Source organism: Etheostoma spectabile, chromosome 17 (genome assembly GCF_008692095.1).
Source record: "Etheostoma spectabile isolate EspeVRDwgs_2016 chromosome 17, UIUC_Espe_1.0, whole genome shotgun sequence".
Classification (NCBI taxonomy): Eukaryota; Metazoa; Chordata; class Actinopteri; order Perciformes; family Percidae; genus Etheostoma; species Etheostoma spectabile.
Genome location: NC_045749.1, coordinates 19,045,298 through 19,061,812, shown reverse-complemented (window position 1 = coordinate 19,061,812; position 16,515 = coordinate 19,045,298). Strand labels below are relative to the sequence as shown.

At 40.1% G+C, this 16,515-nt stretch overlaps 1 protein-coding gene across 4 annotated transcripts in view; it reads left to right on the top strand.

The window, feature by feature from the left end:
* Window positions 1–371: 371 nt before the first annotated feature.
* The window catches only part of rmdn2 (regulator of microtubule dynamics 2), a 57,318-nt gene continuing 41,174 nt past the window's right edge, over window positions 372–16,515 (top strand). For 2 of the 4 annotated variants that reach the window (XM_032541262.1, XM_032541260.1), the window contains exons 1-2: window positions 4,334–4,779; window positions 15,594–15,771. In XM_032541262.1, coding sequence (XP_032397153.1) covers window positions 4,334–4,779; window positions 15,594–15,771 — 624 coding nt within the window. Of the gene's footprint in view, window positions 488–2,988; window positions 3,218–4,324; window positions 4,780–15,593; window positions 15,772–16,515 lie in introns of those variants that run through there. The other 2 variants (XM_032541263.1, XM_032541261.1) reach the window with 2 other exon arrangements.

Genomic DNA, 16,515 nt, shown 5'->3' with positions numbered 1-16,515 from the left:
TCCTCTGTTTACACTTCTAGAGACAATATATAATTTCTGAAAACTCATTGTTTTCTAAGAAGAATGCACACGTCAGTCAGTCAGCCTGACATTTATTCCATTTGTAAAGAAGTACATAACATGGATTTTCTCCCTTTTTTGCTTTCGTCACCATCAGCTGTACCATATTAACAGAACATACATCGGTGAATCATTGGTAAAAAAAAATCAATTCAAAATATTGATTCCGGGGAAAAGAATTGATTTTAAAAATCGCCACCCCAAAAAATCCCAATACAAATACCCTTTTCGAATTTCTTCCCACCCCCTACAATTAACCATTTATAAGTGATTGGTTAATTTAAACCCAGCTGAGACAGCTCCATGTTCAGGGACTACAGTCCACACAGCTGATGTGATAACACGTGCTTAGTGACTCTTTAATGCTGGAGCACATTCTGTCCCCGCTCACCGCAGGGACACACTGAGAGACGAGGGAGTCATAGAGGTCGGTCTTTCTTTTTTACTTCTTATTACAGAATCATGATTTAAAGCAGCCTACCATTGAATTACAGTTTAAAACATGTAAGATTGGGACATAGTGATGTTCATTATGTACAGAAGTAAAAGGTGCAAAACATACAAATGTGACTGGAAACTTGAAACGTGTAAAGTACCTTATAACGACTGATGAGTCCCTTTTAAATGCAGTTATCATCACCTGTTCATAATGCAAGTGTTTTTTGTTTTTCATGTTTTTTTTGTATTGGGAAAAGTATATGTAGCATAGATAAGCTAATTTGCAATTCATGTCCCTAGATGGACCCTTATTTAAATGCCATAACTCTATAACATGACACTTATGTAACACAATCCCACACTGTTGCAGCTCTTGTGTCTTTAACTTTGCTCACTGATTATTTCTTCAAAATCGTTTTGTGATACAAAAGTTGATGAAAGAAAACTCTTCTCAAGAAATACAATTCTGAAGCAATACATTCCAAATAGTTCCTCACTATCCACATTTCTATTATTAAAAGTATAAAAAATGTTGGATAATAAGACAATTGACCAATGCAATGAATGTGCATTAATGTGTATGCAATAATCAATCAAAGGCTTTGTTACTGCTTATTATATTGCGAAATGAGATAAACAAATCCAGAATGAGGGCAAATGATTTTGTTGGTGCCCTTACATACATTTTATTAAAAAGTGTGCTACTTTAACAATCTGAGGAACAATTATCAACAATTATAAGCCAACGATTTTTTTCTGAGATCTGATGGACTGTAATCAAGAAACACAAGAGATATTATAGTTTTATTAAGGTAATAAGAGTGTGTTAGTTCATAACGGACTACATATTGGTCAGACTTAGAGTACATGCATATGGGAAGGCCCTGTGGAACATTTTACAAACAATATTTGTACTGTGAAGGCAGAATCAGTGAACATAACTTAAAAGGTCAACGTGCAAGCTCAAATACTGTCCCTGTTTCAAAATGGATATGATCAAGGGTGTGGCGGATATGGGGTACACAGGGGACATGTCTCCCACTCCCATTGATTTGATTGAGTGAATTTGAATAAAATCCGGAGAGACATGTTGGCATGTTTGCAAAAAAGGTTTACTGTATAGTGCAATAAAAAGTACAAAGTCTTTGGAGATTAGACTCAATTGTTATACTAATAGTTCGTATATAGTGGTAGAGATCATCTCTACCATCATAACCCCCCCCCCGATGGAATCTAGGTGGTGTCTACAAAGGAGCCCAAAGACCAGACCGAAGGAGGCTCTGGACCAGTCAGTTGGAGTAGAGGACTGGAGGTGGAAGGGGGGGTGGAGAGTTGCACTCTTTGCCTGCAACGACAGCTGATAGCAAATGGAGAAACAGGGGTTTTTTTTGAAGCAGGGTTGTGACTCTGTGATTGGCCCTTGGCAAATTGTGTACAATTCTGATTGGGTTAGCAGGAAGGTGAACGCCTCCACCAGCTGATTTGATTTAGGTAAAGAGCATTGATTATCTGAAAGAATTTACGGCGAGCTACATTTCAATCAGGAGAGACTAATTTGCAGATATGCAACAGTTCTGAAATAATTTACACTGAGCTACATTATATAATAAATATATACACAAAAAATATATATTGGGAGGAAAACTCATTAAATGCAATAATTAAGATCAGTTTACATGATGAAATAGTGGCAAAAAAGTGCCAGAGGCCACCAGATATGGGCTTTTACGGTTAAAAAATCCTCCGGGATGGCATGCCTACACTACCCCCAAATGTCAGTGTTTTCATTAATCACAAATGAAATGTTTAACAAATGATTTTGTTGGTACAAGACACATAGCAAAAGTGTGCTACTTTAACAATCTGAGAAATCATTTCAGTATAACGATATTTGATAATGATATTTGTCTGAGATCTGATGGACTGCCTTATAAGCGATGAGTTCCCTGTCTTTTAGCTGTTGTACTTTGACAGAATTTGCATCTTTTGTATTTCCCATAACCCACTGGCTTATTATTCTCATCATGCACATGGTCAAAAGTTTCCCACTCCTCAGACTTTGCTTTCCTTGAAGGTGCAACCAAAACGTAATTGCCAGAGGCCAGTCTCCATTTCACCTCCTCAGCATCCATTTTTTGCGCTAATCGCAACGCATCACCTGACACCTGCAGCACAATAACAAGCCCGCCCAAAAAAAGGTTTTAAAAAATAGTATTACAGAGTGGGGTCCTCAACATATAATGATAGGTTCCAAATTTCAAGATCAAGTTAAATGTTCATTAATTTATTTTCTAGACATTTTCAGGGTCCTGAAGCCTTAGTCCAGCATAGTAGGTGGACAGCAAGAGGTAATGGATAGGTCTGAAATCTATCAAAAATCTGCAGAAACACGCTCAGGCAGACCACACCTAATGGAAATGTAACTTGACCTGTATCAGTGTCAATTGAGGGAGGGGGCACCCAGTGGAAACACGCAAAAACCACACAAATAACACCTGTGAGCATCAGTTATTTCCAAGATTGGAGGCCATAGCATGGTCAAGCACGAGTAATAGATTTTTGCTGGTGATTTGCGCCAAACTAATAAATAAAATGGAAGTACTTTTTATTTAGCAGCGATGGAACACGGAACGTTTCCTTGTTGTGGCTGAACCTACACGGAAGTTTTTGACTGTTACACCGGCCAGCTGTCCCTCCTCCTAACCACCTTTGCAGTACAGTAAGGGCTTTAATATTGCCAATTTTGTTGTTATTTAGAAATAACATGTTCGGATATCAAGTTGTTGGGATACTGTATTGCTAAAAGTCAACATTTGAACGCTTTCTCCGTTTCACCTTGTTAGGAACTTTGTTCTGAGTGTTAGCTAATCGTTTGACGAACACTTAACATAATTAACGTTCATATAATTAGCTAGCTAGCTAACGTTAACGTTACGGCTCAATAATGACAACATTAGGTCAGTAAGTTGGAAGACGCATACGGTCATACATTGAATTTCTGAACGAGTTCCGGCTTTATATAGCTGCTTACTCTCTGACTTTTGGCTTACTCACGGTCAGATTAGTATGTTAATCCACTTATGTAAGATAGCGTTAGCTCTTCTTCATTAGTTTTATTGTTGTCTTTTCGTTAGTCGCTCTTTTATCAGTCGTGTATTACATTAGCCTTCCTTCCCCATAGCATTCCCCACTAACACGGAACGTTTAGGGAACGTTGGGGAATGTTAAGGTTGGGTTCTCCAATGGTTAGTTCGAACCAAACCTAAAACCAACGTTTAGGGAACGTTCCCTCCGGGTTAGAACGTTCCCTAAACGTTAAGAGAACCAACCAACTGTTACGTTCTCCTGCGGCTGCGCTGTGCCTCCACACAACATTACCGTTTGGTTGTTTTTGAAGTAGCATCAATGTTTGCAGTCACTCAAAAATGATGGGACTTATAAAACCTAAGTAAGATGAACAGCATATCAACTCTACACTCTAAGCAGGTCACACGTCAAGTGTTGAGTTCAAGGGTATGGCCACTGAAAAAACGTTTAAAAACATGCATTTACCTGCTGTTTCTCCTGTATAGGTTTTAGTTTCGACGCAGGATGCTCAAATGACAAGAGAGGCACATTTTCACCTTGTGTTGCCCTTGGGTCCATTTTTTACCCAGTTAAAAAAACAAACCGCTTTTTTACATCAGAATTATAGGTTTCTTTCAACCAAATTGCTCAAAAATAACATGGATACACGTTGTATTGTATGGAACCCATTGTGTAATGTCAGCAAAATGTGTATTAAACCAGTAGCTGAGGCCTTGTTCTTTCTGTCCGTTGTGTGCAGGCCTGCAGGATGGCCCAGGCAGACAGCAAGGTGCTGGTTCTTGGAGCGTTGGCTGGAGTGGCTGGCATCGGTTTGGCTGTGGTGTGCTACCAGGGTTTTAAGTCGAGGGGAAGAGGCTCGCTCCAGGGGTCCTACCTCAACCACATTAGTGAACCGAGGGCCGGTGTCATGTTGACGGACGGTCCGGGTCTGCCCAGGGGTCAGGCGGAGGTGCTGGAGCGTCTCGAGGCCCTGATCCAATGCGTGTCTGAGCTAAAGGATGAGATGAGGTCGTTGAAGAATGCCCTGCCGACACTGCCGGACCAAGTCAGAGAGGAGCTGAGGGCCCGCGATGTGGCGCGTCGAGCCAGCCCTCTCCACAGGACCACGCCGACGCGAAGGAAAAGGGCTGCGGGCGCCATTGCTGATGCCCTAGCTGGGGGGCGGAGCTCAGAGGAAGCAGAGAGTGAGGGAGGGTGAGTACTTCAATAACTACGAGATGTAATATTCCAGGTCTGTCATCATCTGATGTGGGCATAGTGAGGTAAGACCTATGTGAGGATAAATATTTGAGAAATGTATAATCATTGATATTTTACTCAAAAATGTATCCTCACATCAGATTCTTGTCCAAACTAGACCTGGGTATTGCCAATGATTTCCTGAATCAATTCCAGTTCACAAGGTCCTGATTTGATTACATTTCCAATTTGATACAAAGTAGGTTAGGGATATTTCACTTACAGTAGCAATTTTGCTTGAATATAAAAGAGTTTCTTAGACAACTTGTGCTGTAAATTGTACAAGGAAGTAGCAACCCTCAAATGTTTGTTTTAATGCACCAGGTTAATGTTTACACTAAGAATTGACCCCCCCGCCATTAACATAACAGGACTAACATGACAGATACATCCACGATGAAAAGGCATCAATGTCATATCTCTCTCTCTCTCTCTCTCTCTCTCTCTCTCTCTCACACACACACACACACACACACACACCACACACACACACACACACACACACACACACACACACACACACACACACGTCACACTTCACACTTCCCCTACCTAAATCCTGTTCACCCTGTCTGACAGTGGTGTGGCAGACAAAAAGAAAGACACTGAATATCCTGAAACAAGAATATCTGGATCATTCCAACACTTAGTCATATTAAAACATGTTAATGTTTGCAGCTCAGACATAAAAAAGTCTTTATAGCATAGATGATGAGATGTTCAGAGCCACCAGGGACAAGGTCCTGCTCCGTAACATGTTAATGTTTGTTGTTCCATCACCAGGGTCACTCAAGTTTGTGTAAAGCTCAGGTTAGCCATTGGCTGTGTGGCACTGAGTTACAACAATATTGCAAAGTTATTCTTTGCCAAAGCAATATTACAGTAAAATATTTGCTGGATCAGTACCATAAGTTACCTAGAATAAAATCAGTGTCCCTAGATTGTTACATAATTTACAGTAGCAGTCACTTGGGCACTTTTGCGACACCCATCTGTCCAACTCATTACGTTTGTCTATGTTTTGCCTTATGGACCAAATATGAATTCAACATGGCAGACTTTGAACTGTTTAAAGCAGACAGTATTTTGGTTGCTCCCATGATCATTTGTTTGCCAGAACAGAGCCTATTTGTACACTGATCACACACTGTTTGAAAGATGGTATTAAACAACAAAATGATAACAAAATGATATTATGTCAAGACCTTTGTTGGTTTTTAAATGTATATTAGACCTAACAGAGCGCTAAAGGGCAAGCCTTTTGCTCGCAATGCATGTAAAAATTAGAGTGTCACAAGTGGACTGATGTTTTTGTACACCTGCAACCGCTTATTGCCTTAGGTGCCGCCAAAGACAACAAAATGGAGATCTTTTTTTTTTAAATGTCCGGTCCACTTACAAATAAATTTAAATGTAGAGCACTGTTTACTTCAAACACTACTTTCTGAGCATTGTGTTTATAAAGTTGTATTCTTAGTTTAACTGCCGTTTTTATTTTTGTAAAAAAGTCTTTTTGGATCCCGAAGGGTTCACGTGACTTAATCCGAATCTTTAATCTACGAACTAACAATATCCGCTTCAGCCACAAAATATCACCAGGCGCTTGTCATTTCTCAATGTATATAACTCCAGTAGGTAAACACAACAAATAAGCAACAGATAAATAACTCAACAGGTGGCAAACTGTAATTTGATTTCAGGTTCATTTCTACTTTAAAAATCTCATCCGTTGATCAGTATGTGAATCCAAAATCTCATGGGCCTCTCTAGTTTACCAACTCTGCTGCTCATTTTATGCGCAAAATGATAGTCCTGAGTAGGGGTGGCACGGTTAGCTTGTCTCGGTTCAGAGCGGGTTGCACGGTTCGACGCATGCGCAATGTAGCCTCAAACCCGTATGTGACCTCAGTGTGTTTCCCTTTCACGCAAAAGAAGAGATGTTACCAACAAAGCGTACAGCGAAAGTGCAAAACATTTCAGACCGTCTTGACAACCTGTACACATTTTAACATCAATGTATGGTAACGTTTTTTTCTCTCTAAAGTCGCGGAAAGCTGCTGCTGTTTCAATCCAGTCTGGGCTGCTCAGTCCCCCCGCGACTGAAGCGCACACACACACACACACACACACACTGTGGATGCAGAAACAACAGAGATGAGACGTAAGGATGACCTAAATTGAGGACAAATACGCTCGTTATTGGAAGTGCAACGATAAGTTAAAGTCCAATAAGTCTTTTATCCACCCGTATGAATGTGTCCCAGGCCAGGATAGGAAACTAACTAACAATGTAAAGATCAACAAACCACTGACAGACGTATTCAAATATGATTGATTCAATAAATTATTCTTTTTGTCTTAAATCCACCAGCCATTTTCATATGATACCAACATTTGCAGCACCCTGAGCCTTTTTTGGTAAGGTTTCTAGGAAAACTCAGCCTAGAGTAATTATATTCTTCTCAAAAATATGTTTCCTTTTTATTTTTAAAGAACTATAAAAAAAGAAACTCAACTTTTTTATGTTTGACGTGTTTGACGGAGCTTTAAGAGTTACTCTTTTTCTTTTAAAGGATACAATTTTTGTATGTTCTACATTAAAGTGGCAGTATTTTCAATTGATATTCTGTAATATTTCAGTCTTTGTGTGCTAAAAAGGCACAAAAGTTCCTGAAGATGGCAATACACATTCTCCTTTTTTTGCCAAATAAATGAAAAGCTTGTTGGAATCATTGTCTTCTCTCTTGCTGAATCAAAATCATGATAACACAATATGAACAATTTTTTTAATACTGTATCCTACATTGTGCATAATTAAGCTATATATTATATATTTCTGGAGTGTTAAAGATTTAGAGGGAAGATTAAAAGATAACAAGAACCGTACAGAACCTAAAACCGTGACCCTGAAACCTTGATATGAACCGAACCGTGCCACCCCTAGTCCTGACTGACAGTATGTACATTTGCCTCAGGTGCTGCAGCAAACAGCAGACTAATCAAGCACCACACCATGCCCAGTCGTCCACCTCCCCCCTCAGCCAGAATGCCTTGGACCCATGCCAACCTGAGATAACATCAACAGCAGATGTGTTTCTTTTTGGATGGTCTGTCATTTTCAATCTCATCTCATGAAAAACAAATATCAACAGTTAAATGATGAGAATTAATCCAAGGCTCTAAACTTAGAAACTGCATCAAGTTTGTACATTGCAGCACATCTCGCTTACTTTGTGTGGGATGTAGAGTGTGTGAAGTGCCAAGAAGACATAACACGGAGTTCAGCTGCTTTTTCATCTCAGCCACGCAGTTTTTATGTGTGCAGTGAGCCTGAGATCAGAGCTGTGCGGCTCCTCCCAGCTCTGTTTCTTTCCTCGCAATGATTAATCAATGGCCCCGAGCACATTTTTTACAACTATGACAACATAAAGTAGGCAAACTGAACATCCAGTGCACGCTAGACAATGAATCATTGTTGTGTTCTACTGTCTGTGTCCTCTAAGAATTGCATAACACGCAAAGGTTGGGTCTAGGATTTCTATGTTTTTTTTTTGTTTTTTTTTAACCAGGAAGAAGCTAACATCAGTTTCTATATAATGTTTAAGATTCTGGAGATTCAGATGCAACCAGGTTGCAAAATTGTCTTTTTTTGTCCACCGGCCAAATGACTAGTGAATGTACCAGCTATCTATTAGATTACCATTGTGTTTTTTTTTTGCTGATGATTGAATCAAATCTATAAACCACATGCATATTTGACCAGCATTTTGCTGGTGGATGGTGCTAATTGTGTACCTGGCAACCAACTACATGTGTCCATGAACATATAGCTTTAAAAAAAGATGAATTACAAACTATTTTCAGTGCTGTTTACTTGGCAAAATGTGTGACATAGAACCACCATGTAAAGTCGTGAGTATTGCAGGCCGTGTGCCTTTGTTGGCTTTGGAAGACTGCTCTTAGACAGGTAATAACCCCATATTATATGAGCCTTCTTTTATTGTAGATAAACATTTTAGGCCTACCTACTTCTACTTATGTCTTCATCGCCCTCTTCAGTGGCCAAAGGAGCAGATGGAAGTTTAAGAGTGCCCCCTAGCAGACGCGGTTCACAGGGGTTTGAGTGGCAGTCGTCGGCCGCATCAAATGCTCTTAATTACAGCAAGGGTTATTATGCTTTAAAAGAAATCCCATCACGCACACACCTCCCGTTATTAAAGAGCCTTTCCTGCTGCATTGTTATTTTTAGGGCCAGAGGGTTACTGGGAATGGTGCAGTGAAGAAATTCCAGCACCTAAGGAAATGGATAGTCCCCCAGAGGACCCAGTTACACCCATATTCCTCTCATTCATTTAAATTTAAATGAATGAGAATTGCTCCGTCAGTTTGGCTGGTTTGGAAGTGTTTGCAGCACAATATCTCTCCACACAGTATCCCTATAAGAGCCATGATGCCAAGGGTTGGGTAATAGTTATTGCATGTTTGTTGAAATCTAAAGCCTTAAGAATACATTAAAGATTAGCTAGATTAGTGCATTTGTTGCTTGGTGCAAAATGTGAGTTTACAAACATCTCAGTTCAACATTTTGCGTCTTCAAAATCTAAAACTTTACATTGTCAGTTCTAATAACAATCAGGAACTGATTTAATACATAAAAGAAAGACCCATTGAATGCTGTAATTTACCATTCTTACTAAACTGTAAATCACGGCTTTAGTGGCGCAGCATGTTTCCAACAGGGGGCATTGTGCAAGTATGAAGAGGGCTTTCAACAAATCCTCCAGCAAGCTCTGCTACAGACTATGATAGATGCACATCATGAACAGGCAAGGCCTTGTATTTATACCCTCCTGGAGCTGATTCGTTTTGCAATGTTTTTTTAAAATTCGTGTTGTAATGAATTTTGTGTAGTTGTGTAATTGAAGTTGATTGATTTAAAAAGCAAAAAATGCATTTTTATAAATCAACTTTTCAAGTCCTGTAAGTTATACAGAGATATTTCAAGTGTGACCAGTGTTGCTACATTGTCTGATAAGAAAGGGGGGCTCAAACCTTAGTCTGTGTAATGATGCATATAACTTCTGCAGAAATGCATAGAACAATTAGTGTAATATAATGTCCAAATTATAGTTAGGGTAGGGTCGATCAAAACAGTAGGCCCAGCCACTGCACGGTTGACAGTTCCATCTGTTTATTCCATTCACTCATGTGTCACAACAGCTTCCTCCAAGCTACCTCTCTGCAGGTAAGGAGACCCATCAATCACCCCGTCTGCGTGCTGAGCTGTCAGAGGCCATTTCAAAGTGTCTTGTAGGAACTTGTAATTCCTTGGGCAGTTCCCACTGAGTTTATTCACCTTACGTTGCTGTAGCTCTAAGACATTGCCACTTTTTCTTTTTTCCTCTTCCAATGAAACCGCATTTCTGACATTGGATAGTTGTTGATTTAAGCAGGAGTTGTGTTTAGTGACGGGCAAGCCTGATTAACACACACAGAAGTGTTTAGAAAGAGAAAAGGGAGCTCATTGTCTGCGTTGTGATTAGAAGCTTTAGTAAAACTTCCCTGTGATGTCATGGTTCGTGTTGCTCTGTGGCTGTCTGTATCCATTTATTGAATTGCATACAATGTATACTGTGCACACAGAACAGGCACGTTGTCGGATGTGTCACCATTCACCCTGGCCGGTTTCTGACCCATATCTGTCAAATTTGACTCAGACCACCCTCATCTCCCATTCATGTTTGCTTTAATGGCCAACGCTGGCTTTTATATGATCCTACAACCTTGCGTCTTCATCTACATCTATCCATCCATCTTCATCTGCTTCATCATCTGGGTTCGGGTCGCGGGGGAAAGCAGCTCCAGCAGGAGACCCCAAACTTCCCTTTCCCGAGCCACATTAACCAGCCCTGACTGGGGGATCCTGAGGAGTTCACAGGCCAGGGTTGAGACATAATCCCTCCACCTAGTCCTGGGTCTTTGCCGAGGCCTCCTTCCAGCATGCCTGGAACACCTCCCTATGGAGGCGCCCAGAAGGCATCCTTACCAGATGCCCGAGGTGTGGATCCTTATCCTTAATTCTTTTCCAACATGACCTCTAAACCATACAACAATATAGGTGGTTTAATTTCAACCTTCTAACAACACTACAGGAGCATTTTCCGTCTTCATATCTAAATGAAAGAACGATTGCGGTCTTAAACACGTTAACATTGTGGAACAGTCGCAGTTTGGTTACGTTAAGGCACCAAAACTACTAAGTTAAATTTAGAAAAATATCGTGGTTTGGGCTAAAATCCTCAGTTACGTTACTTATCTGCTGGCTGTGCACATGACATAAAACTTGCCGTAGTTCCGTTTGTTCCTTAGAGTTAAAAACAAAATTTCCATTTACGTCTTATTTCAGACGGGACACAAAGTCCTGTGTTTGTCTCTTCTTTTCTCTGTCTTACTCATTTCTTGAGTTTCAGTCTCTGTAAGTCATCTCACCTCCTGTTCAGATGTATTTCTTGTTTTTCCTTTTGGCAAAAGTACCAGTCATATGTCATTCGTATACAGCTGTTTACAAACCCTTTGTTTCCTCCTCTTGCTATTTTAGAAGCAGTGTATTACAACATCCTGAGAATAGAGCTATTTATGGTCGCTCAGTAGAACTAGTATGATGGCATGAACATGGCATTCGTTTTTGCTGTCATCGTTTGTGACAAATGATGCTTTATTTTTCACTTTTACTTCCCACAACAGAGAAGGGCATAGTGAGAAACCCAGTGATGTTGTCATCTAGTTGGCGCAGAAGCTGATCAGTTGGGAAATTAGGAGTTAACATCTAAAGAGTTGGTCCCAGCCCAGCCTTTGGGGGGGATAGGGAATAAAAACCTGGGTTCTCTCCAGTCAGTCAGCCATTGTTGTAGAGCAGGCTTTCATTGGTCCTGCCGCCACAGCTGCATAGGCTGAATAAGCTAGGCTGCATGTTCCAAGGTCCGGTGAGGTTGGGATGGTAACTTGGGTTTGTTTTGAACAGTGTAGAGAATACCATGGCTAAGCTCTATCGAGAGATCCCTTTGTTGCCCCTTGGGGTCTGTACACTGAATGGCTGATTACCTCTAGTGAACCCACAGCCTGTTGTCTTTCACTTTACCCGTTGCTTTAAGGTATTACAAGGTTGGAAAAAGCAAGGGTAGCAAGGCTGGGCAATATATCAATATTATATCAATATCGACATATGAGGCTAGATATCGTCTTAAATTTTGGATATGGTAACATGGCATAAGTGTTGTCTTTTTCTGTCCCACCCATCAAGTCTGCACTGCATCAGCTGACAGTCATTGTCCTGTCTCTCTCTGTTTAATGCACTTCAGCTGTGTCTGCATTTCTATTCCATGTGCATCACAAACCAAAGGTTGTTAAACTGTAAATGTTTTTTCTGTTTTTGCGTTTGTGTTTTGTGTTTTTTTTGCACGTAAGAACACATACATAGCACATTTTTCTGCCCATACAAAGTGAATGTGCCTGCAGAAAATAATATAATTTCTTCTCATGTGTGAGTCATAGAAGGGCCTGCTGGTATATAATGTACTTAGTCAGTGTTGAAATGCTAATGACAATATTTAGACTTGTTCTTTCAGAGCTGTGCACTGCTAGTGTTATTGCAAAAACAATAATGGTGCCTGCACAAACATATATGCATTATATAAACACACAGTAATTCAAATAGATCCTTAGCTGCTTTTTCTTTCAACTCGAGTGATTCATGAGCCGTGGAATGGCGTGACAGGAACGTGCTGATTACTCAGTACTCTGCTGCCTGTCTCTCCAGATCCACTGAGTAAATAACTGCAGGGAGGGAGGGAAAATGGACTGCTGAATGAATAAAAGGGCAAAAGGATGAATGAATGAATGAATGAAGGAATGACACAAGTCCAATAATTTGACACTCTTGCTGCAGTTAAAAACCGGGCTTGTTTGTTGCAATATTGTGCTCCGTTATATGGTGCGGGCAGACAAAAAAAAGGAAGACCACCACAGCCAGGGTAAACACAAAAACACACACATTCAGATTTCTTGAAGAAGCTGGGGTGTGTTGGTCAATTAACGCTTTGCGCCATGCCTGCACATTTTAGGGTTTACTCAGGGATTAGTGCAAAGAGGGAGATTGTAGAATGACTTTGGCAAACTATGTCAAAATGATGGTATAAACACAGAGATTAAATAGAGATACTGTAAAGTCTGGTCTCAGAGTAATATTGAGATTATACTACTAAGATACTGGATGTAAACAATTACAATCATGGGTCACACAGTTCCTACTTCATATCGCTAAGTGTCTCAAAATATTGAAACTACAGGCTAATGCCTCCATCATACTCAACAATCAATTTTGTTTTTTCGTGTTTTATAAAAGGGAGAATATGTAACTTTATAGGAACATACAACATTTTTCTTTTACAATTGAAAAGTTAAACTGATAAGCAATAAAATGCACCTTTGCTCAGTTTAATAGTCATGGGTTTTGGCGCCACAGCCTTTCTCAGTCTCGTGTAACCAGGAGTTTATGGTGGTTACTGTTAGCTAATGTTTGCATACTTCAGACAGATATTGGTATGGAGCTGAGATTACTCAGTCAGCTCCCTAATTTTAAGACTCATATTTATTTTTGCTTTTTTTTGTTTATAATGATCACCCGTGACCACACTGGCTGCCGCAGTTCAGCCAAAGTTACCAAGATTCACTTTAAAACGGCATTAAAGTGTTCATATTATGCTCATTTATAGGTTCATAATTGTATTTAGAGGTTATATATATATATATATATATATATATATATATATATAGTTTTACTTTTTTTTTCAACACATACCATATTTATTATATTCCATATTATACTGTATAGTGCACATTGCTTCCCCTCTTCACCCTGTGTTGAGCTTTCTGTTTTAGCTACAGAGTGAGGCATCACATTTCTGTTCCATCTTTGTTGGGAGTCGCACATAGCTAAGTAAGGACTACTAGCCAGTCAGGAACAGAGTATGAGGGCCCTGACAGTACCTAGGTAAGGACTACTAGCCAGTCAGGAGCAGAGTATGAGGGCCCTGACAGTACCTAGGTAAGGACTACTAACCAGTCAGAAGCAGAGTATGAAGGCGTGCCATGCAGCTAGGCGAGCATTATAACTTGTGTTACAAAGTGACGCACGTTTGTCACGGAAGTAAAGGCTGGACAAGCTGTTTGGCGATGTTTGTGAACAGTGTTTTCTGAGATGGTAAGTCTCCTTTGGGGTGGCTTTTCCACTTAGAAATCCTATTACATGCACAAAAGAGATATACAACACAATATAGGAAAGGAGAAAATCAAAAAAGCATAATATCAGCACTTTGACTAATTTTTTGGTCTCTTGTGGACAGAGAAGACAAGTCCCTTGATCCATTGTATGCATATATTTAATAGATCAGCTTTAAACTGATTTATTTTCATACAAACAATGCAAACCTGAATCATCACATCACATTTAAATCACTGAACTGTGACAGTTGCTAATTGATATAAAAATGTTGACTATAATAGCTGCTTTATAGCACATATATTTTCATTTTGATTAGAATACATTTGGTGCTCACAGACAACATAACATTGTATCCTGTTAAATAGGACAGATTGCTTCATCGCCGCACACCATTGCGGCTTCATTTGTGTTGTTGGCTTTGTCAACCACGGTGCGTTATTGTTGACAGTTCCTTTTCTCGACTCAAGTAAATCTCTTCAGCTCAAATTCCCACATAATATTCCTGTAATCATAGCATTCAGGGTTGAAGGTGTGTGTTCTGGGGTGGAGTCAGGAAGCAGCCTCCGGCACAAGGCATCTTTTTGGGTCCACAGTGTTTCTGTCTGTGGCCCGCTCTGACACATCCCTCCAGAACCATGGCTCGCAGCCCAAAATATTCCCTTAACCACCAATGACGCACATGCAACCTCTGCCAACACTTAATAGAGGCTTTTCATATTTTCACCCTAGTCTAGGTCTTTCATTTTTACTTGTACCATTAATATAGCTATTTTTTCTTTACTGCTTCTTTTTAAGTGTTAAGTGTGTATGGTGTTTGCACATAACTTACAGTAGTTGAAAGCACACCATAAAACATCTAATGTGAATGTTGCGTGCTTCACCCTGACAAAGTCTGCCTGTGTTTGTGTAAAAGCCTCTAGGTATCCGCGTTAAGACGTCAAGAGATTTTTAACAGCTAGTGGTTATAAACAATTAAATGACCAGCTTATGTAAACAAAGCCGGTGCCATTTGTGTGTAAACAGGCAGTGAAGATTGATCCTTTTTAATCAGCACCTGGCAAAAAAAAGAGCTTGTAAAAATGCTCGTTAAGACGGGAATTTAAATTGATCTGAAAAAACTTCTCAGCTGAGGTGTTTTCGTTCCACCTCGCAAGTTAAAGATGGTTAAAGATTGAGTTATTGGCACACACGCCATTGTCTTGTGATCCCGGGAAACTGGCAACATGTAGACTGTTTAATGATGCCTACTTTGACACATCTTGCTGATGGCAGGATGGAGACAGTCTGGCCTGGTGTTTTGAGCCAATTAGGTATTCAGTTCACCTTTCTCATCCACATTGATAACGTTTAATTGCACATGCTGTAAACTGAAGATACCCCTTTTCTTCTACCAACACTTTGTGCCTTGTTTGTTTGTGCTTCTCAGGTATATGACTGCCCTTACACCTTTTCTTCTACCAACACTTTGTGCCTTGTTTGTATTTTTCAGGTATATGACTGCCTTGACAGACTCTGAGGAAGAAGAGCTAAGTGATGCAGAACAGAGGGATGAAGAGAAACTAGAAGACAAGCTAAGTGTCCTCCTGGAGAGGATCGACAGTTTGCATCAGGGCGCTGAGTCTGACAAAAGGCGAAGTCTCGACCTCCTGTTAGAGCACAGAGAGGAGGTGTGTTAAAATGTCTTTAGGAACAGTGTATCGTGGACAGCACACTGTCGCTGAGGCGGCGCTATTACCTTCACTCATAAACTTCATTAAATCTTTAAAGCATTACATCGTCAAAATTTACGGCCATGCGACACATCGATTGAAAGCTTAGCCTCTCAGGGTTCAATTAAGCCCACACATAAAAAACACAAGGTGACTTATAGCAGTTACACAACTGTTATAAAGTAGCCATGACACTGACAAAGAAGGTGCAGCTAGTGTTGAGAGTTGTGTTTGCATTCATATCGTTTCATTCTCCCTTTATCCACATTATTATTTTATATTTTTTGTAATTTGCCAAGTGTCCAAGGAAATGGAATATCCAAGCCATTTTATCCAAAACTAGACAAAAAACGGCCGAAATACAAAGAAAGGACAAACACTATTTCACTATCAGGCTTTTCAAACGGGCCTGACTTCTCACGCAAGACTTCTTACAGCCAATGAGGGCATCCATGCTATTCTCTGAATTTTTACCAATCAAACAACACCTCTCATGAGCCAGTCCATTCCCGAGAAGCCAATGATGCCTCTGAAGCAATGTGGCAACACATGGCGTTCGATTGAACCAGTTATGAATCCATTTTAGACCCTTGTACCTTTTTTAGCCAATGAGACAATTCAAACGAGCCCATGGATGCATTGGAATTCTCATCCTGTGTTGTTTTCTCTGTGTTTTATTATAAACAGGGACTGTTATAATGC